Source organism: Tachysurus fulvidraco, chromosome 10 (assembly GCF_022655615.1).
Source record: "Tachysurus fulvidraco isolate hzauxx_2018 chromosome 10, HZAU_PFXX_2.0, whole genome shotgun sequence".
Classification (NCBI taxonomy): domain Eukaryota; kingdom Metazoa; phylum Chordata; class Actinopteri; order Siluriformes; family Bagridae; genus Tachysurus; species Tachysurus fulvidraco.
The window spans coordinates 18,519,735-18,542,483 of record NC_062527.1 but is presented as its reverse complement, the minus strand read 5'-3'; the positions used below and the strand labels follow the sequence as shown (position 1 = coordinate 18,542,483).

At 39.0% G+C, this 22,749-nt stretch overlaps 1 protein-coding gene and 3 gene segments (V, D, J or C); 3 read left to right on the top strand and 1 right to left on the bottom strand.

Moving 5' to 3' along the window:
- Positions 1-22,749, top strand: part of LOC125138407 — a 143,991-nt gene that overhangs the window by 67,560 nt on the left and 53,682 nt on the right.
- LOC113657301 (immunoglobulin lambda-1 light chain-like) overlaps positions 1-22,749 on the top strand; it is a 129,857-nt gene that overhangs the window by 56,192 nt on the left and 50,916 nt on the right. The gene's annotated exons all lie outside the window — the stretch shown is intronic.
- The window catches only part of LOC113657303, a 117,127-nt gene that overhangs the window by 69,620 nt on the left and 24,758 nt on the right, over positions 1-22,749 (bottom strand).
- Positions 1-22,749, top strand: part of LOC113657987 — a 61,634-nt gene that overhangs the window by 38,051 nt on the left and 834 nt on the right. The window contains 1 exon segment of the V gene segment in view: positions 22,160-22,197. Within this exon segment, the coding sequence occupies positions 22,160-22,197 (38 nt within the window).

The window sequence follows — 22,749 nt, the reverse complement described above, 5'->3', positions numbered from 1 at the left end:
AAACTAGATGGAGGAGGTGATGATGCTGTCTGTGGAGTGGTTGGGATGATACACAAACTGCATAGATCCAGTGAGGGTGGTCTCAGGGTCTTTAAATGCCTCATGAACAGACTCAAGTAGAGATGGGTGTTTGTTTGGCGGGATGATAATCATCGAAGTAATGACACCAAAGATTTCTTCAGCACAGGGAGGATGGTGAGGTTTATGGTCCTCAGCAGTGTATGCACAGTCATCCACAAGAGTCATCCACAGCTTCTGATTGTAAGCATATGGTGATGGTCTTAGAGACAGTCACATCATCAGAGCACTTGGTAATGTAGCTGGTCATTGATGCCCTAACCCTGACCATAGCTCATGAACAGAATAAGTTTTATCTTTCATGTTTTCTGAACTTTGGAGTTAACATCAAACAACACAGTGAGTCAGTGTGTAGAAACATCAGTACAAATTAGCACTTATTAGTAAGAAAATATCAGGACAACATGAAACCTGACCATTAAAGTAGGATTGTTGGGGAAATTTTGTGGGATTTCCGGCAGATGATATGTTTCTACAAGACCAAAACATTCACGAAACGGTGCAACCAAACAAAATGTAATAAAAAACAGACTTTGTAAGCCGGTTTGTTTTGATGAAATAAATATTCAGGGGTCAGAGAGAACAGAAATGAGTTTGATAATCAGACACTTGATATTTTGAATTCTGTGATGTTTTCAATTAGAACAGTAAACACCATGACTGTAGAAATCTACAAAATCAGAGAGTGAGATTAATAACAGGGTCAGAATTAGAGTCTGTACTGGGGTATGGCTTTACAAAGAGATCTGGGATTTGGAATGTCTCAAAGTCCTTATCTAGATCCATATGAAAGTCTGTGGTTTAGCAAAATATCTCTAAAATAAAGATTAAGCACTAAATTCATTGACACTTGCCTAAGAAGATTGAATGCAGTGATAAAATCTAAAGGCGTTACAACTATGTGTTAGGTTAAAGATGTGCACACTCATGACCAACTGATTTTATTTTCTCTAATATTATTCTTACTGCTTTTCACTTTCATTTATTGAAATGTCACAATAAAGATGGAAAAGGTTTTGATCTGATTGATCTTGGTTTCATTTGGTCCGGTTTTGTCTAAGACAGATATATCAGACCTGAAATCAAGAGTTTTTTCACAAAAAAAAAAAAAAAAATCTATTGTGTGAAAAGACTGATAAAGACCTTCAGGTCTAATTATTAATCTGTCTGTTTTAAATTAAATTGATATAATATAATAAATACTCAGCATTCATACACAATTTTTATCATTATTAAGTGATCTCTAATGTGAGTTTTGAGTTAGTGTGATGTGGTTCTTCTCCTCCACAGAGTGTCATTGTGTCGTATCACATCCTCCAACTCAGCACCTGCAGTCGCTCCCAGCTGCAGCAGTTCAGACTCTCTACAATCTGACTGAGGGAGGTTTTTGTACGACTCTATAACACTGTGTGAACAGATAGGTGCTACTGATGTAATGTAAACACTGACAGTAGTAATCTCCTGCATCTTCAGTCTGGACTCCACTGATGGTCAGAGTGAAATCAGATCCAGATCCACTGCCACTGAAACGAGCTGGAAAACCTGACTGTAGCTTATTTACATATTTAATCAGGAGTTTAGGAGCTTCTCCAGGTTTCTGCTGACACCAGTGTAAGTAGTGACCATTTGAGCCGTGATAATACACTGCTGGACTGGTTTTACAGTTGATGGTGACTGTTTCTCCTGGAAGAACAGATTTCACTGCAGGAGTCTGAGTTACTGTGGCTTGACCTCTGCATTCTGAAAAATACACAATAACGCAGCATGAAACTGAAATATTCTAATAGAAACAATAAGTGTATTAGTATGAACAGATGATTGTAGAGATAAAATATGAAGCAGTGTCTGACCTTGAGTCCAGAGGATCAGTGTCCAGATGAAGACGGGGATCAAAGTCATGGTAGCTGTGGGTGAAGTTGCTGTAGCAGCAGCTCTCAGTCATGAAGTGTTAAAGTCACAGCACTATAAACACTCCCAGATCACTGAAGCATGTGCTGCCAATGCAAAGTGTCCTCTAATTATGCAAACACATCTGTCAGTTGGTGCAAATATGTATCTGATTATGACAGAATATATCTATAGACTTTACATGTGAAACTGTCAGAACCTTTTTCACCTTTATTGTGAAACTGCAATATCTTATAAACTAATTTATAAACAACCAGAAATCTTTAAGGGGATAAACAAAAATGTCAAATACCCAGTTTGCTTATGTTTGCACAAACTTCAGAAGCTTTCCGAATCAACCAGTCACATTCAAGCTCATACTGTAATGAGCCTGTCTGTGTTTGCCCTGTTTCTGTCTGCTGTCTTGCCCTGCTGTTAATTGTTTTGCCCGCTCATTTGTTTGTTACCACTGACACTAATTATACTCAATCTTTCCCTCAGGTGTGTCTTCTCTGTCTCTCATTGTCTCTGCTTGGTGATTGGTTCATGTCATATATATATATATATATATATATATATATATATATATATATATATATATATATATATATATATATATATACACACACTGTTTGTTCACTTCCCTGTCGCGAGTCGTTATATGTGTATGTATGTTTTTCTGTTCAGTATCAGCCCGGTGTTTTGCCTTGTCCTGTCTACCTGTCTGTGTTCCTGTGTCGTATTTGTTGATTAAAAGCATTTACTGCAATTGGATCCTCACTCGTCTTTGCCTGACCGTGACACATGCAAAGTGCTATTTACTATACACCTGCCATGTAAATTGATTAAAGCCAAATAATGTATTGCTGTTACTATTGATTTTCTATAACCAAATTTATAAAAACAGAAACATGATATCGTTGTTGAAAAATATCAATCAGGATTAATATCAACCAAGTGGTCTGCAACAACATTAATATAACTGCAATAAATTCTCTTTGTGCCGTAAATGTGACATTAATTTTATGAATTCTTCATATCTCTGAGCTACAAGGCAGGGTGACCAGTCAGACACCAATTTTGACCAATTATGCTTCCTTTTAAGAGAAGAAGCATTAAACCACATATACAGAAATGGGCATTCATTCATTCATTCATTTTCTACCGCTTATCCGAACTTCTCGGGTCACGGGGAGCCTGTGCCTATCTCAGGCGTCATCGGGCATCAAGGCAGGATACACCCTGGACGGAGTGCCAACCCATCAGAGGGCAAGAAATGGACCTAATGTATACAATTATATGTAGATTGTTTCTATGTTGTAGTGTTACAGCCTAGTTCTTTATTGTAATCAGATCTAGAGATCACATGTAGAGATCATCAAGAGCACCCCTTTTTTTGGTGTTCATCTAGCGCAGAACTTCACCTGGTCACTTAACACCAGCTCTATCAGCAAGAAAGCCTAGCAGCATCTCTACTTCTTACAAAGTCTGAGAAAAGCCCATCTCCCTCCCCCATCCTGACTGCGTTCTACAGAGAGACCATTGAGAGCATCCTGAGCAGCTGCATCACTGTCTGGTTTGGGAACTGCACCATCTCGGATCGCAAATAACTGCAGCATATAGTGAGGGCAGCTGAGAATATCATTGGAGTCTCTCTTCCCTCTATCATGGACATTTACACAACACGCTGCATCCGCAAGACCAGCAGCATTGTGGATGACAACACACACCCCTCACACACACTCTTCACCCTCCTGCCATCTGGAAAAAGGTACTGTAGCATTCGGCCCTCACGACCAGACTGTGTAACAGTTTCTTTCCACAAGCCATCAGACGCCTCAATAACTGAACTGAACTTTACTGAGCACAATACACACACACACACACACACACACACACACACACACACACACACACACACACACACACACACACACACACACACACAATTAACTGAATGGACTGCAATGACACACACCAAATATCCAATTTACATCCATGTCTACAGCACCATCATATCAAACTGTTAACATGCTGTTTTGCACACAGTTTGTGCTCTTTGCACATGCTGTCTTTCACATTTCAGTCGATTGCTGCTTTGCACAATACTTTACAATATCTCATGTAACTGCTGCTATAATACTAACTTGACTTGACTTAAAATGTCATGATTCTAAACAAAATAGCACTTAATTGCAATTACAGATCTTCTTGGTCTCACAGGAAAATTATCAATGTCTGTGTGGTTTAATAAATACATATCCCAGATTTATAACCTACCACAAAGTAAAATCCATTCTTAAATACTGAAACAAATCTGGTACAAATGAGTCTCTACATAGAGGAGTCTGTTCACCAAAAATCAAGGATAAAAGAAGATAAAGAAACGTGGTGGAACGAGGACATACAGGACAGGATTCAGAGGATGAGACCGGATAAAAAGCTTTGGTACGTAGAAAAGAAAGAAAATAGGATTACAAGGAATCGCAGGGCGGATTGAAGAGACATGGCAAAGACAAAACAGAAAGCATACAGTATGTTGAGTTGTATGCCAGGTTAGACACAAGGGAAGATGAGAAGGACAGATTAGTGAGACAGAGAGATAGAGATGGGAAGGATGTGCAATAAATAAGGTTCATAAAATATAGAAATGGAAAGGTACTAACAAGAGAGTAGTGTGTGCAGAGAGGATGAAAGGAGTATTTTGAGGAGCCGATGAATGAGGAAAATGAGAGGGAGAGTCAGAAGGAAAACGAGATGAGGAAGCCTCTGAGTCAAATCAAGAATAGAAAGGCTGTTGGTCCAGATGACATACCTGTGGAGGTGTGGAGGTGTCTTCTTGTTTGTTATGTTGATTGACAGTTTGACAGATGAAGTCAGACAGGAATCGTTATGGACAGTGATGTTTGTGAATGACATTGTTATCTGTAGTGAGAGTATGGAGCAGGTGGGAGAACACCTGGAAATGTGAAGGTCTGCTTTGTAAAGAAGAGGAATTAAAGTCAGTCATAGTAAGACAGAACGAGAGGGAGGGAAAAAGAAAAGTGAGGATACAGGGCTCTGAGGTCAAGAAGGTGCAGGAGTTTAAGTATTTAGGGTCAAATGTCCGGTGTGGCAGGGAGTTTGGAAAAGAGGTGAAGAGTTGAGTGCAGTGGGTTGGAGTGTGTGGAGAAAAGTGTCAGGAGTGTTTGTGTGACAGAAGATTGTCAGCAAGAATCAAAGGAAAGGTGTACAAGACTGTAGTGAGACTAGCTCTGCTATATGGGTTAGAGACTGTAGCAGTGAGGAAAAGACATGAGGCAGAGATGGAGGTAGCAGAGATGAGGATGTTGAGGTTCTGTTTAGCAGTGACGAGGATGGACAGGATTAGGGACGAGCACATAAGTGACACAGCTCAAGTTGGCTGTATTGGGGACAAGGTCAGAGAGGCTAGATTGAGATGGTTTGGACATGTACAGAAGATGGAGATGGTTATATTGGTAGAAGGATGTTGGAGATTAAGCTGCTAGGTAAGAGGTCAAGTGGAAAGCCAAAGAGGAGATATATGGATATGTTGAAAGAGCACATGAAGGTAGGGATGTGGTAGCTCAGTGGTGTTGGGCTACTGATTGGAAGGTCATGGGTTCGAACCCCAGATCCACCAAGCTGCCACTGCTGGGCCTTTTAGCAAGGCCCTTAACCTTCAGTTGCTCAGTTGTAAGTCACTCTGGATAAGGGTGTCTGCTAAATGCCATAAATGTAAATGAAGATAATTCATGTGTTACCAAGGATTGAGATAAGTGTAACAGATGATTTGCTGTGGCTACACCTAGCAGGAAAAGCCGAAAGTGGAGGAGGAATGTAAATACGTGAGCACTTATATCATTGGTATTGTATATACTTCAAGGGCAGTAATCATATTTGGTTATTTAAGTTGGAAGATAAAGATCTTTAGGTCTAAACCTAAATCTGTCAGTTTTGAATGTATTTCATGGAAATATTACATGATAAAAACTCAACAGTCATATAGTCATAATTATTCAGTGATCTTGAGTTAGTGTGATGTGGTTCTTCTCCTCCACAGAGTGTCATTGTGTCGTATCACATCCTCCAACTCAGCACCTGCAGTCGCTCCCAGCTGCAGCAGTTCAGTCTCTCTACAATCTGACTGAGGGAGGTTTTTGTACGACTCTATAACACTGTGTGAACCAGTAGCCAGTGATGCTGTGCCAACTCTGACAGTAGTAATCTCCTGCATCTTCAGTCTGGACTCCACTGATGGTCAGAGTGAAATCAGATCCAGATCCACTGCCACTGAAACGAGCTGGAAAACCTGAGTGTAGCTCGTTTGCTTTTATGATCAATAGTTTAGGGGCTTCTCCGGGTTTCTGCTGATACCAAGCTAAAGGTTGATAACCCCAGTCTTGATACACTTGCGGATTAGTTTTACAGTTGATGGTGACTGTTTCTCCTGGAAGAACAGATTTCACTGCAGGAGTCTGAGTTACTGTGGCTTGACCTCTGCATTCTGAAAAATACACAATAACGCAGCATGAAACTGAAATATTCTAATAGAAACAATAAGTGTATTAGTATGAACAGATGATTGTAGAGATAAAATATGAAGCAGTGTCTGACCTTGAGTCCAGAGGATCAGTGTCCAGATGAAGACGGGGATCAAAGTCATGGTAGCTGTGGGTGAAGTTGCTGTAGCAGCAGCTCTCAGTCATGAAGTGTTAAAGTCACAGCACTATAAACACTCCCAGATCACTGAAGCATGTGCTGCCAATGCAAAGTGTCCTCTAATTATGCAAACTCATCTGTCAGTCGCTGCAAATATGTATCTGATTATGACATAATCAGAAACTATGTCAGAACCTTTTTCACCTTTATTGTGAAACTGCAATATTTTATAAATTAATTGATAAACAACCAGAAATTTTTAAGGGGAAAAAAGATAAACAAAAATGTCAAATTCCCAGTTTGCTTATGTTTGCACAAACTTTAGAAGCTTTCAGAATCAACCAGTCACATTCAAGCTCATACAAAGTGCTAGTTACTATACACCTGCCATGTATGTTGATTAAAGCCAAATAATGTATTGCTGTTACTATTAAATTTCTATAACCAAAGTTTATAAAAACAGCTACATGACCTCGTTTTAGAACAATATCAATCAGGTTTAATATCAACCCATAGGCCTGCAACAACATTAAAATAACTGCAATAAATTCTGTTTGTGCCATAAATGTGATATCAATTTTCTGAATTCTTCTTATTTCTGAGCTACAAGGCAGGGTGACCAGTCAGACACCAATTTTGACCAATTATGCTTCCTTTTAAGAGAAGAAGCATTAGGCTAGGCAAGGCAAGGCAAGTTTATTTGTATAGCACATTTCATACACAGAGGTCATTCAAAGTGCTTTACATAGAAATTAGAAAACAGTTTATAAAAGAGAAAAATAATATATGAAAAATAAGAAACAAACGATAAAATCATAACAAAAACAAATAACAATTTAAGAATATAAAAGTGATTTTAATAAAAACAGTTTAAAATATGTTAAAAAGAATAAAACAGGAGTAAAAGTGATTTGGATAAAAAGTGCAGTCAGTGTGAAGCAGCACAGCGCTCATTCAGTAAATGCAGAGTTAAACAGATGTGTTTTTAATCTTGATTTAAAAGTGTCTACTGTTGAAGCACATCTGATCTCTTCTGGAAGCTGATTCCAGCTATAGGTGGCGTAATAACTAAATGCTGACGCACCTTGTTTTGAGTGAACCCTTGGTATCTCTAACTGACCTGATCCTAATGATCTGAGTAGTCTGCTTGGTTTATATTCAATTAGCACATCTGTAATGTATTTTGGTCCTAAGCCATGAAGTGATTTATAAACCAGTAACAATACTTTAAAATATATTCTAAATGTAACTGGAAACCAGTGTAAGGACCTGAGGACTGGAGTGATGTGCTCAGATTTTTTGGTTCTGGTCAGAATTCTGGCAGCAGCGTTCTGTATGAGCTGCAGCTGTCTAATGGTCTTTTTGGGATCCCAGTAAGGAGTCCATTGCAATAATCTACCCTGCTCGTGATGAAAGCATGAACAGTTTCTCTAAGTCCTGTCTTGAGACAAAACATCTAATTCTGGCTATATTTCTGAGATGGTAGTAAGCTGATTTGCTTATCACTTTCACATGACTACTGAAATTAAGGTCAGACTCTAAAATTACACCAAGATTTCTGACTTTATTTTGTGTCTTTAGACCCCTAGAGTCAAGGTGTGTGTTAACCTGGAGAGTTTCATCTTTACTCCAGAATACAATGACTTCGGTTTTGTCTTTGTTTAACTGGAGGAAGTTTTGACGCATCCAACTGTTAATTTCATCAATGCACTTACATAGAGAGTCAATGGGGCTGTAGTCATTAGGGGACAGGGCTAAGTATATCTGGGTGTCATCTGCATAGCTGTGGTAAGCAATTTGGTTCTTTTTCATTATATGACCAATTGGGAGTATATACAAATTAAAGAGAAGCGGTGCAAGAATTGAGCCCTGTGGGACTCCACATGTCATGGATGTGCACTTAGATTTATGGATACCTATGTTTACATAGTAACCTCTCCTTTTTACGTATGACTTAAACCATTTGAGGACCATCCCAGAAAGCCCTACCCAGTTTTCCAGTCTATGTAAGAGTATGGTGTGATCTACCGTGTCAAAGGCAGCACTAAGATCTAGTAGCACCAGCACTGATATTTTACCTGAATCAGAGTTTAAGCGAATATCATTTATTATCTTTATGAGCACTGTCTCTGTGCTGTGATGCTGGCGGAAACCAGATTGAAAATTCATTGAGGACTGTAGCGCTGCAGCTGTCTTCTAACCAGGTTTCATGTAGAAACATGAAGTCCAGGTTGTTAGTGGTGATAAGATCACTAAGTAAAAATGATTTGTTCTTTAATGAACGGATGTTCAGAAGTGCTAATTTAACAGTAACTGGTTTTGGCCCTGTATCCATCTCAGAATGACGTCTAAGAGGCAGTGGATTAGATAGAGTTGTTGTGCCGCTGGAGAGGGCCTTCGTCTTTCTGTCACATATCAGGACAGATATAGGGAAAGCTAAATGGACATTGGGCTCCCGCTTGTTCTGAAAACATTTCTGATTGTTACTGCTGTCATAGCGGGGACCCAACACATATCAGTTACCAGTGCTGTTTGCAGATGAGGGCTGGTGTGATCCCTGACGTTGAAGCAGAGGTCGGAGTACCCTCTCAGATGGAGGGGGAGGGCAGGCTGTGCCCGGAGGCTTTGGTGGTTGTGGAGCCCGCCGTTTCTTGGTTGGTATTTGGGGACTCGCAGCAATAGAGTGGGAAAGCTTAGTTCCAGCAGATACCAGTTTCTCCATTTTCTCTGAAAAGCACAGAAGTGGTGATGTTGGAGAGAAGGAGAGAGAGTGTGACAACATCAGCTGTGATTCTGGTGTTCCTGGATGTTCGGGAGTGCTATCTTGTTTTTCCTGGTTGTTATCCACAGAAACGTCCTTGGGTGTTGATTCACCATCAGGCTATAGTGAGATCTGTGGGCAGGGCTCAGCCTGAGCTGTTTCTGTGAACAGTAGTTGTTGTGGCTGCGGAGTTTTATCCTTGTCAACTGAATGTCCATCCAGGTGTTGGTGTGAAATCCTGTGGTCATGTAGGCCATTCAGGAGTGGACTGGCACACTCAGCTGATGAACAATGAAGGAAGAAAAAGATATTGTCTTTAAGCAACCTAGCACCTAGTTTGTTTGGGTGGATACCATCTCTGTTAGAAAGTTGCCTTTGACTCCAGAAGATATTAAAATTGTCAATGTAATTCAGTCCTCTCATGGTGCAGGTTTTTTGCAGTCATGAATTTAAACTTAGTAGCCGAGAAAACATATTTGTTCCTCTGGCTGGGAGAGGTCCACTGATGAATGATTGAACTTTCAGTCTTGCAAGTGTTTCAAAAAGTTCATTGAAATCCCTCTTCAAGAAAATATCATTCTTTCCCACATGTATGACAATCCAACTGAGAAACTTATGTTTCATCAGAATGTTCCAAAGTTCCTTGTTAACATCAGAAACCGTTGCCCGAGGAAAACGGTATGTACGGTTAGCCTTGCTTCCAATGTTTCTGATAATAGAGTCATCCACTATCAGCGTGCTTGGCTCGGCTGCTGTCTGAGTGGAGAGCCGCTGTCTGTATGATATTGAGAGTTTGTTAGCTCTGTTAGCTACTGGCTGATGTGATCTGTGTGCATTTACATTTGGGGATTCTTTGCCCAAACTCACTAGTGCTTCAAATCCATTTTCATGCCACACAAGGGGTGGTGGAATACCAATATTAGCTACTCGAGTTGGACCCATATCTGGGGTAGATGATGCTAATGCAGCACCTTTGGGTCTCGCACCCTGTTTATGCCATCGGTTTAATGTCCTTAATTACTTTAAGTTTCTCTGAGCTCACTATGACCTGTTTAGAAGCATTAGGTTCACAGGACTCACCAGCTTTATGTTGAGAGGGACCACGATGAAGCTCTGCATTATGTTCTGGCAGGGTCGGCAGCACCACAAGTAACTTTGTTTCGAGAACTGCAATCTTTTGTAGAAGTCTGTGGCAGATTGAGCAGCAGGTGGATTGAGATCCAAAAGAAGGCATTTTCTCTTTTGTTTGAGTGTGGGCAGCTGTGTTGTCCTGATTTAGGATTGTAAACTGCCAGCAATAGCAGACTGGTAGACCGCTATGACAAATTCCCCAAGTTGAATATTCCAAATGTCAATATAGATCCAGGAATTTGTAGTTTTTGTGTGAGTGCCCAATTCTTTAGTTAGAGCACTGTGTTGAACTGTTGTTAGTTAAATCAAAAGATAAAAGTGAAAAAGCAAAAGCGCAAAGCAAAGAGCGCAAGTAAAAGTGTCCGAACAGTAGCGAAGCAGGAAGTAGAGTGATATAATAGAGTGACAACTCCATGCTACATGTCTCCTGATTCAATAAAGCAGCAGACTGGAAGGAGACCTGAAGCAGAAGACAGCACTGGAAGTAGAAATGTACTCTCTGTCACAGGGATGTTTACATTTACAGGATTTGTGCATGATGAATTAGCATTAGTTAGTACAGCAGTACAACAACACTAGATGAGGAGATTTAGAGAAATAAAGTTCTCATTTTAGTGTTTGGTGTTTGAATGGAGTTGGGGTTTTTTTTTAAGATAGACAGTGACTCAGGTTTTCAATCAGAGAGAGAAAGTTAAATCCTCCACACATGGGCCAGGAAAGAAAAGAGTCTTAATGCAATATTAGGAGATAGTGAGGTGGGATGGTGTAAGTCAAGAATTCTCCATAGAGAGCAGAACATATTGACATGGAGAATCATCTCCACAGGATGTTCATCAGAATCAGAGACTTTCTTGGGGGCAGGATTAGGGACAGAGACTGAAGGAAATTACAGATTATCCACTGAAGATATTGAGTTGGACCACAATAAATTTATATAACTACAAATGTTAGAATAGATGTGATGGACTGTGTTCACTGTGGTGTGAAATTTATTGAAAGATCTCTAATATGAGTTGTGAGTCAGTGTGATGTGGTTCTTCTCCTCCACAGAGTGTCATTGTGTCGTATCACATCCTCCAACTCAGCACCTGCAGTCGCTCCCAGCTGCAGCAGTTCAGTCTCTCTACAATCTGACTGAGGGAGGTTTTTGTACGACTCTATAACACTGTGTGAACAGGTTGGTGCTACTGATGTAATGGTAACTCTGACAGTAGTAATCTCCTGCATCTTCAGTCAGGACTCCACTGATGGTCAGAGTGAAATCAGATCCAGATCCACTGCCACTGAAACGAGCTGGAAAATCTGACTGTAGCTTATTTACATATTTAATCAGGAGTTTAGGAGCTTCTCCAGGTTTCTGCTGATACCAGTGTAAGAGGTCACCATTTGAGCTGTGATGATAAACTGCTGGACTGGTTCTACAGTTGATGGTGACTGTTTCTCCTGGAAGAACAGATTTCACTGCAGGAGTCTGAGTTACTGTGACTTGACCTCTGCATTCTGAAAAATACACAATAACGCAGCATGAAACTGAAATATTCTAATAGACACAATAAGTGTATTAGTATGAACAGATGATTGTAGAGATAAAATATGAAGCAGTGTCTGACCTTGAGTCCAGAGGATCAGTGTCCAGATGAAGACGGGGATCAAAGTCATGGTAGCTGTGGGTGAAGTTGCTGTAGCAGCAGCTCTCAGTCATGAAGTGTTAAAGTCACAGCACTATAAACACTCCCAGATCACTGAAGCATGGGAAATAAATGCAAAAAAGTCACTACAGACATGTTACCTAAAGAACTGAAACCAGTAGGTTGAAATATGTTCTCCTTATTTATAGTTAAGGGACTTTCCTTTAAATTAAGCCGTTTAAATAAAGATAAAGTATTATATTCTATCTAGTAATGTATTGTTATTTCGAGCATATATAGCTGAAACAGTACAGCTGAACTAAACTAAAAGAAGCACTCAGATTACAAAATGAAATCATTTTTAATATACATTAAATGAACATTTCAGAATTTCAGTTATTGACAATTCAACAAACGCCTATAGCACTGGGGTTATATTTACCAAATACTACTTAATAATAATTACCAGTTACTATTTTGAGTCTTAAACACCCCAGGACAGTGCAAATCTATTTTTTTATTTTTATGAAATTAAAGAATCACTCAAATTACAAAATTAAACAATTTTCCAACGATTTTGTATATATACTGTACATAAAAACACCTATAGCACCGGGTAGTTATCAAATAACACCACTTACTATTTGAAGTATCAAATCAGGACAATGTGGTGGTTGTTATGGTTGAAGGCAAATTTTTTTCAATGATACCTTCAGCATACAGGGCCTTTGCTGTTCGAGTATTTATGGCTAAAAGTGCTAAGTTGCTATTTCACGCAACAATCCAATAGTCTGAACAATCGACATCTGAACCATTCTGTACATCGGGCTAATGTATGTTGATATTCTCATTTTCACTAGAAGCAAAATCTAAATTAGAATTACAAGGTTGGTTATTTGGCACAGGGCTCCATATTTTAAATAAAATGTAATGATATTATGCCTATGGCAGTGTATCTGCAACTCATTTCACATGAAGTGACGTTACGTACGCGTAACAAGTAAATGTTTTTATTTTGTACAGATGTTTTCAGAATCTGTAGTTAAGTGGCTATCCGTTAATTGAAGCCTTTTGAATAAAGATAAAGTACTACATTCTTTCTACTTCATGAAATCAACGTCATAATAACACGTGGCTCAAAATCTCTCAACATAACCACTTCTTATTGTAGAGTAATTTATTGTCATTTCAAGCATATATGGCTGAAACAGTGTTCCTCAATGATTCTGGTGCTACATAAAGACACATAGGTACATAGGAAAATTAGCACTTATTAGTAAGAAAATATCAGGACAACATGAAACCTGACCATTAAAGTAGGATTGTTGGGGAAATTTTGTGGGATTTCCGGCAGATGATATTTTTCTGCAAGACCAAAACATTCACGAAACGGTGCAACCAAACAAAATGTAATAAAATACAGACTTTGTAAGCCGGTATGTTTGGATGAAATAAATATTCAGGGGTCAGAGAGAACAGAAATGAGTTTGATAATCAGACACTTGATATTTTGAATTCTGTGATGTTTTCAATTAGAACAGTAAACACCATGACTGTAGAAATCTACAAAATCAGAGACTGAGATTAATAACAGGGTCAGAATTAGAGTCTGTACAGGGGTATGGCTTTACAAAAAGATCTGGGATTTGGAATTTCTCAAAGTCCTTATCTAGATCCATATGAAAGTCTGTGGTTTAGCAAAATATCTCTAAAATAAAGATTAAGCACTAAATTCATTGACACTTGCCTAAGAAGATTGAATGCAGTGATAAAATCTAAAGGCGTTACATAACATGCAGTGATGCAGCTGCTCAGTAAACTCTCATTAGTCAGCCAGTAAAACATGATAATGATAGGGGTGGGAGATGGGCTTTCCTCAGAATTTGTAAAATGTAGAAATGCTGCTCTGATGGGATTCTCTGTTTAGTGAACATCAAGGAATTTGGTGCTCTTGATGATCTTCATGGAGGATCTTCAAGTAAATCTTCATCAGAGCATGGCCACTCTGCTTTCCTGAAGTCAACAATCATCGTTTTTTGTTTTGCCCATGTTCAGAGACAGATGGCTCTATATGAGGCTATTAGCTGTTTTCTCTCTTCTCTGTATGCTGACAGTTTGTTCTTGCTGATGAGACCCAGCACTGTCGTGTCATTGGTGAGCTTGATGATGTTGTTTGAGCTGTGTATAACTGCACAGTTATGAGTGAGCAGAGTGAACAGATGTGACCTGAGTGTACAGCCCTGAGGGGTCTCAATGCTCACTGTGGTGTAGTTTAGTGATGGTGCTTTTTGATTTGGACTGACTGAGGTCTTCCAATAAGGAAATCTAAAATCCAACTGCAGAGGAAATTGTTCAGGCACAGCTTTTCAGTCAGATGTTGAGTAATGATAGAACTTAATGCTAAACTTATGCCTATGAATAGAATTCGCACAAATGTGTCATTTTGACAAGGAGGTTAAGGACCAGATGGAGCAAGGTGATGATGTTGTCTGTGGAGTGGTTGTGTTGATAAACAAACTGCGGAGGGTCCAGTGGGGGCGAACACAGGGTCTTGATATGCCTCATCAAAAGACTCATGTAGAGATGGGTGTTTGTGTGACTGGATGATAATCATTGAAGTAAAAACACCAAAGATTTTTTGTCACAGTGAGGATGGTGTGTACTTGAAGCAGGTTGGAGTTTCTGTGTGAGTGCTCACTTTACCTCTCTGATGGCCTGGGACAGTTTGTCCCTTTCTGTTAGTGCTACATTATCACCTGCTTTAAAAACAAAGTTTATGGTCCTCAGCAGTGCATGCACCTTTACAGTTATCCACAGCTTCTTATTCACAAAACAATGCACACAAACAAAACTGAATGTTAAACAGTCTTTGTGAGCAGGATAGTTTAGATGGAGTGTGTGTGTGGGGTCAGAGAGAACAGAAATGAGTTTGATAATCAGATTCCTTATATGTGGAAATGTGTGATGTTTTCAATTGGAACAGTAAACACCATGACTGTAGAAATCTACAAAACCAGATTAATAACAGGGTCAGAATCAGAGACTGTACTGACGGTAGGATTAGTGATAGACACTGAAACAAATGTAAAAATTATCCATCAAACAGTTTGAGTTACGATGAATAACAACGATCTTGAAAACTGTAAAACTATTTATCTTACAGTAGTGAACGTAATGGATGGTCTTCAGTGTGGTGTGATGATTATTGAGAGATCTCTAATGTGAGTTGTGAGTTATTGTGGTGTGATTCTTCTCCTCCACAGAGTGTCATTGTGTCTCAGACTGATGATGTAAATTGATTGATGATTGGTGATGTAGTTAAAATGTTTTTGAATCATAAATAATTGATTACATTTAGAACCCTGAACAAATCTTTGGATTACTGAATCTATAACTGTTTTATTTTGTGTGTGTGTGTTTTGGGTCTGACATAATGCACACGTACGCTGACAAATGTTTTTATTTGTTTTATTATTTTAATTAATTAATTTTTTTTCTTAGTCATATTTTTAAAGGAATTTTCAAATATGTGTACATAAAATATTGAAAAAAAAACTGCATTTTATTGTGTTCTCTGAAAATGTTTCTTTTTATGTCCTATGAGAGCTGTGGATTTTGACCTCTCAAGTTCAAGGGGTGGGGTTAGAGGAAAAAGGATACGACAAAAAAAACTGACATTAGTCAAGGCTCACGGACATTCTGAGTAACAGCTTATCTGTGAAAGTTTGCTGTGTGTAACTTTTGGAGTTCGAGAAAACTCTGCAACAGGCCACGCGCATTTCAGCTCGTGAATCAGAGCTACGGAAGAAAGCTAGCACGAGCATCTGCACATGAGATAATCTCATATACATATCTTGTGAGCGTTACCTTTATTTGTTTGTTAGATTCAGATCTACAAATTGTCCAGAAGAATATTCCCGTGTTTGTTTTTCCAGTTCATTGTTACAGTTTCTAGCTATATTTCGTTCGTAAACCGGAAGATTATACGTGTTTAATTTAATAATTCAGTGCCAAGGTACTACAGTGGTGTGTGGAGTTTGTCAAATGCGTGCTTAGTGTGCTTAAGAAATTTAATTCGACGAGTCAAAATCGGGAGTTCTGTGTTGAATCTCACGGATGCATCAAACCAGTTCAAGGAGGGAGGAGTTCATCGCGGTTCCTTTCATCGTCGTCATGGAAAATGTCCCGGATGCTGTTTATCATCTCGTCTGAACGTGAGGATTGGGGGTTGTCATTCTGAAATTGGAATTTAATTTTTCCCCTGTTCGTGAGTACATTGGCCTTGCATAAAAAGAGCTCCAACTAGCGCGCCATCTGTGTATTGAAAATCCCAGCTGGGTAAAATTTGAGATTACAGTGACAATTGTTTTTTTTTCCTTCATTTCTTTTGGGGTTACAGTTATTGAGATCTACTGTTGTTGTGAGGGATTTCGTAAATTTGATTATTTGATCATTTAAAGGATCAAACAAAAGAAAAAAGTACACAAAGACAAAATAGTTCTTAGAAAAATAAATGCATTTGTTTGATCTACTACAATTTTGTGTGGTTCATTGTAAATTTGTTGTTTTTCTTTCTTTGAATGTTTGTCATTTCCAATTTAAAGGTAAACACAAAAAATCAAGTGAATATCTGAGATCTGGGTGTTGTGATTAATAGGAATAGTATAATTTAGAAATGTGTCTCTCACCAGGTCATTGTTGAATTGTAGATTTCCCTAGATTTAATTCTCACATTTGAGCCACATTTATTGGTGAGAGTGCTACATACAGATACCCCCCACTTTTCATTGTAATGGGTTATTTTGTGTTGCTAAATGAGATTTAGTCCCAGTACATTTTGTGCATTTCAGTTTCAGGTTGTAAAACTATAAAAAATTAAAAACTATTCTGTGAAGAGTCTGATAAAGACTCTCAGGTTTAATCGTATATCTGTCTGTTTTGAATGTATTTGATGGACAATAACATCATAAATATTCAACATTCATATATTAATGATTATTGAGAGATCTCTAATGTGAGTTGTGAGTCAGTGTGATGTGGTTCTTCTCCTCCACAGAGTGTCATTGTGTCGTATCACATCCTCCAACTCAGCACCTGCAGTCGCTCCCAGCTGCAGCAGTTCAGTCTCTCTACAATCTGACTGAGGGAGGTTTTTGTACGACTCTATAACACTGTGTGAACACATCACTACTGTCGTAACTCTGACAGTAGTAATCTCCTGCATCTTCAGTCTGGACTCCACTGATGGTCAGAGTGAAATCAGATCCAGATCCACTGCCACTGAAACGAGCTGGAAAACCTGACTGTCTCTGATTTGCGAGCTTAATCAGCAGTTTAGGAGCTTCTCCAGGTTTCTGCTGATACCAGTGTAAGAAGTGACCATATGAGCTGTGATAATACACTGCCTGACTGGTTCTACAGTTGATGGTGACTGTTTCTCCTGGAAGAACAGATTTCACTGCAGGAGTCTGAGTTACTGTGACTTGACCTCTGCATTCTGAAAAATACACAATAACGCAGCATGAAACTGAAATATTCTAATAGAAACAATAAGTGTATTAGTATGAACAGATGATTGTAGAGATAAAATATGAAGCAGTGTCTGACCTTGAGTCCAGAGGATCAGTGTCCAGATGAAGACGGGGATCAAAGTCATGGTAGCTGTGGGTGAAGTTGCTGTAGCAGCAGCTCTCAGTCATGAAGTGTTAAAGTCACAGCACTATAAACACTCCCAGATCACTGAAGCATGTGCTGCCAATGCAAAGTGTCCTCTAAGTATGGAAACACCTTTACCACATTCCCCCAATCTTACTGTCATTCTCACACTACTACAGAGTTATTGTGTGGATTTTACTTCTGGAATCAGATGGAGATTTTTTCAGCTGCAGTTTGGTTGGATGACTTCATCAAAATTGTGTCCTGTTGTATGATGTGCAGATAAACTACTGTATCTGCTCTACACCTTTACACTGAATGACCAAATATCACCATGTTCAGTATGATAGAGTTCACATTCACATTAATCTAATTGTGTGTGTGTGTGTGTGTGTGTGTGTGTGAGTGTGTGTGTGTGTGTGTGTGTGTGTGTTTGTGTTCTCCAGCTGGTCCGGTGGTGAAGCCCTCCGTGTCTCTGCTCCTTCCTTCTTCTCTGCAGCTCTCTGATGGATCGGCCTCGCTGCTCTGCCTGCTCTCTGCCTATTCTCCACAGGGGGCGCTGCCGAGCTGGACCGTGGATGGGGCGGTGGTGAACGAGGGGGTTCTGACCAGCACAGAAGAACAGAAGGACGGCATCTACAGCCGCAGCAGCACCCTGACCCTCAGTAAAGAACGCTGGGAAGAGGCCGAGGTGTTCGGCTGTACCGTCTCCCACCACGACACCACTCAGGTCGCCTCGTTCAGAAAGAGCCGCTGTGAAGTCCACTAGAATTCAAGTGTACACTTTAAACCAGACATGGGCAAACTACGGCCCGCGGGCCATATACGGCCAGTTGGGCTTTTTAATCCGGCCCGCCGAACTCTTCCACGTTATAATATTAAATTAAATTTTATTATAAAGACACCACAATCATTTTACCAAGCTGTAATTCCCATCTTTCCCCAGCAGATGGCACACCCCGAAGACATTGACCCTTGAGTGTGATGCATTACGGTTAACGGTTACTCTCTCCTTCATTTTGTCGCTTTGCACTTTCAGCCGTTCAGTAAAAATGAGGGACCGAAGAAAAGAAAAGTAGACAGTGAGTGCCGAGTGTTCAATAAAGAGTGCACAACAAAATATTTTTTCCACAAGAACGGGCGGCTACAGCTCAGAGATTGACGGCTAATTTACAGACTCAGCAAAACCTTTTTCACAGACAAACCGCGATTCAAGAGTCAAGTACTAAAGCAAGTTTTTTGCTGCCATTCAAATTAGCAAAGGCCATTAAGCGTTTCTTTCCAAACCTCCGGAGGATGGCACAGAAGATCCTGACGTAATTTGGTTCAACCTATGTGTGTGAACATCAACAAAGCCCGTCACAGATCCAAGTTAACTGACCAACACCTCGGATCTATCTTGAGAATTGCCACAACAAATATAATGCCAAACATTGACGCACTTGCAAAAAAAGGAGACCAACAACACTTTTCCCACTGAAACTGAATGGGAGTTTATTACTACGGTATTAAATTAATAAATTTGTAAAACAATTTTTACAATAAACTAAGCAAAATTGTGTTTTGCTGCCTGTTAAAAGCTAAATCTTTTCATGTATTGGTTTTTACATTTAATTTATATTAGTTCACACAAACACACCAATCACCTATTCCGGCCCGGCCCCTCTGTCAAATTTTAATAACCATTGTGGCCCGCGAGTCAAAAAGTTTGCCCACCCCTGCTTCAAACCATGCTTAGTAGTCTAAGGTGATGTCAGTGTGTAGCTCTGCTGAAATAAAGCTTCTATGTAGAAAGCAGGTCTCCTTCTTCATGAGTGAAGTGTTTTTGTCAGCGATTTGGAACAGCACCTTTAACAGCAGGTCGAGTTCAGCACTGTGTTTTGTGCTTGAGTGAGTTTGGCTGAAGAACCATGAACATCTGTTGAAAGTGGTGATCTATTCTGAGCCTCAGAGCTGTTCATGCAAATGTGTGTGTGTGTGTGTGTGTGTGTGTGTGTGTGTGTGTGTGTGTGTGTGTGTGTGTGTGTGTGTGTGTGTGTGTGTGTGTGTGTAACTCAGTAAATCTTCCTCTTTATGTAGTGAGGAGGACCACTTTCACTTCTTATTTCTCTTATTGGTCAGAATTTGCATCAAACAATTAAACATTTCACAAATTCCAATAAAATACATTAAAGAATAAACTGATGTAAAAAACTGAAAATAATCGTAGAACAGATTTTCTTTCATCACTTTTGGATAAAGCAATAAAACATTCATTCAAGGACAAAAACAATATTTAACTGGAGGGGAAGTTTGTGTAATGTGCTACTTCTAATGTAGATGAAATGTCAGGAAGAGATAGAACATTAGTCAATGATCATAGATAACACTGGGTCATCAACAGGATGAATAGAGAGATATAATAGAGAGACAACTCCATGCTACATGTCTCCTGACTCAATAAAGCAGCAGACTGGAAGGAGACCTGAAGCAGAGGACAGCACAGGAAGTAGAAATGTACACTCTGTCACAGGGATATTTACATTTACAGGATTTGGCAGATGTCCTTCTCCAGAGTGACTTCCAGAAGTAGAAGTGCTTTGTAATCTCCAACAAAACACATCCTCATGGTCTAATAAAATATTATGAAGCTAAATCAGTGTTCATGATGAGTCAGCATTAGTTAGTACAGCAGTACAACAACACTAGATGAGGAGATTTAGAGAAATAAAGTTCTAATTTTAGTGTTTGAATGGAGTTGGTCTTTTTTGGAAATAGAAAACCTGCAGGCCAAGAAAGAGAAGAGTCTTAATGCAATATGAGGAGAGAAGGTGAGATGGTGTAAGTAAAGAATTCTCCATCGAGAGAACAACATATTGACATGGAGAATCATGTCCACAGGATGTTCATCAGAATCCGAGACTTTCTTGGGGGCAGGATTAGGGACAGAGACTGAAGGAAATTACAGATTATCCACTGAACCACAATAAATTTATATAACAATAAATTTTACAATATATGTGATGGACTGTGTTCAGTGTGTTTAAGTTAGTGTGATGTGGTTCTTCTCCTCCACAGAGTGTCATTGTGTCGTATCACATCCTCCAACTCAGCACCTGCAGTCGCTCCCAGCTGCAGCAGTTCAGTCTCTCTACAATCTGACTGAGGGAGGTTTTTGTACGACTCTATAACACTGTGTGAACACACCACCACTGTGGTAACTCTGACAGTAGTAATCTCCTGCATCTTCAGTCTGGACTCCACTGATGGTCAGAGTGAAATCAGATCCAGATCCACTGCCACTGAAACGGGCTGGAAAATCTGACTGTCTCTGATTTGCAAGCTTAATCAGGAGTTTAGGGGCTTCTCCAGGTTTCTGCTGATACCAGTGTAAAGGTTGATTACCCCAGCCTTGATACACTTGAGGATTAGTTTTACAGTTGATGGTGACTGTTTCTCCTGGAAGAACAGATTTCACTGCAGGAGTCTGAGTTACTGTGACTTGAGCCCTGCATTCTGAAAAATACACAATAACGCAGCATGAAACTGAAATATTCTAATAGAAACAATAAGTGTATTAGTATGAACAGATGATTGTAGAGATAAAATATGAAGCAGTGTCTGACCTTGAGTCCAGAGTATCAGTGTCCAGATGAAGACGGGGATCAAAGTCATGGTAGCTGTGGGTGAAGTTGCTGTAGCAGCAGCTCTCAGTCATGAAGTGTTAAAGTCACAGCACTATAAACACTCCCAGATCACTGAAGCATGTGCTGCCAATGCAAAGTGTCCTCTAAGTATGGAAACACCTTTACCACATTCCCCCAATCTTACTGTCATTCTCACACTACTACAGAGTTATTGTGTGGATTTTACTTTTAGGTTTAAATGCATAAATATGTGAATCAGAGAGAATTTTAAACTTGATAGATTTGTTTAATATCCTAGAAATTTGTGGGTGAATTTCATCATTAATACACTAATATTGGACAGTATGGGGTGTAATTATTATTGCAGCTTTTTGTGTTTAACAAGTAAATCAATAAATTATACTATATACAAAAAATAAAGTATATTGAAGCAAAATGTATATTCAGCATTTCTGATTATTTTTTGTGAAATATTTTTAGTAAAGTCAATAAAGGTGTTAATCTTATTCTATCAGGAATTACTGATTTAAGTGAAAAATCATTCAAACTTAAAAAAAACATAAGTACATTATTTCAGTACATTATGTGTGTGTTTGTGTGTGTGTGTGTGTGTGTGTGTGTGTGTGTGTGTGTGTGTGTGTGTGTGTGTGTGTGTGTGTGTGTCGTGCACTTGGTCAATGTAGTGTGACAGAGGTTTTTGTACGACGCCTTCATAGGAATGTATCACTGTGGTGGACTTTTGGTGGAGGAACTAAACTGTCTGTGGGCCGTAAGTAACCTGTTTACTAATGACTGAAATGGAGTGTGTTCAGATTAATGACTGAAATGGAGTGTGTTCAGATTAATGACTGAAATGGAGTGTGTTCAGATTAATGACTGAAATGGAGTGTGTTCAGATTAATGACTGAAATGGAGTGTGTTCAGATTAATGACTGAAATGGAGTGTGTTCAGATTCATGTTAAAATGTTTAAGATATATATTTTATAGCGATTTTTTTTCTTCAAATTCGCTTTTAGGGAATGTGATGTTTGTATAAAATCATTTTGTTTCTCAATTTTCTCTTATTTTAGAAGTATCATAAAATGTGTCTGACTTTAGTGATAATAGCTCGTTCTAACCGAAATAACATTTATATAATTGTTTGTGCAAATGACTGTAACAGAGTTTCACTGAATTATTCTAGCTACATTTAATATCTCAGAGACTGTGACTCTATAAACAGATGTCCTGAAGACTAGAATCAATTTATTTAAATAATAAATATGATCATATTTAAAAATATTAATATATAATCTATAAAATTAATTTTATATTTCTTAT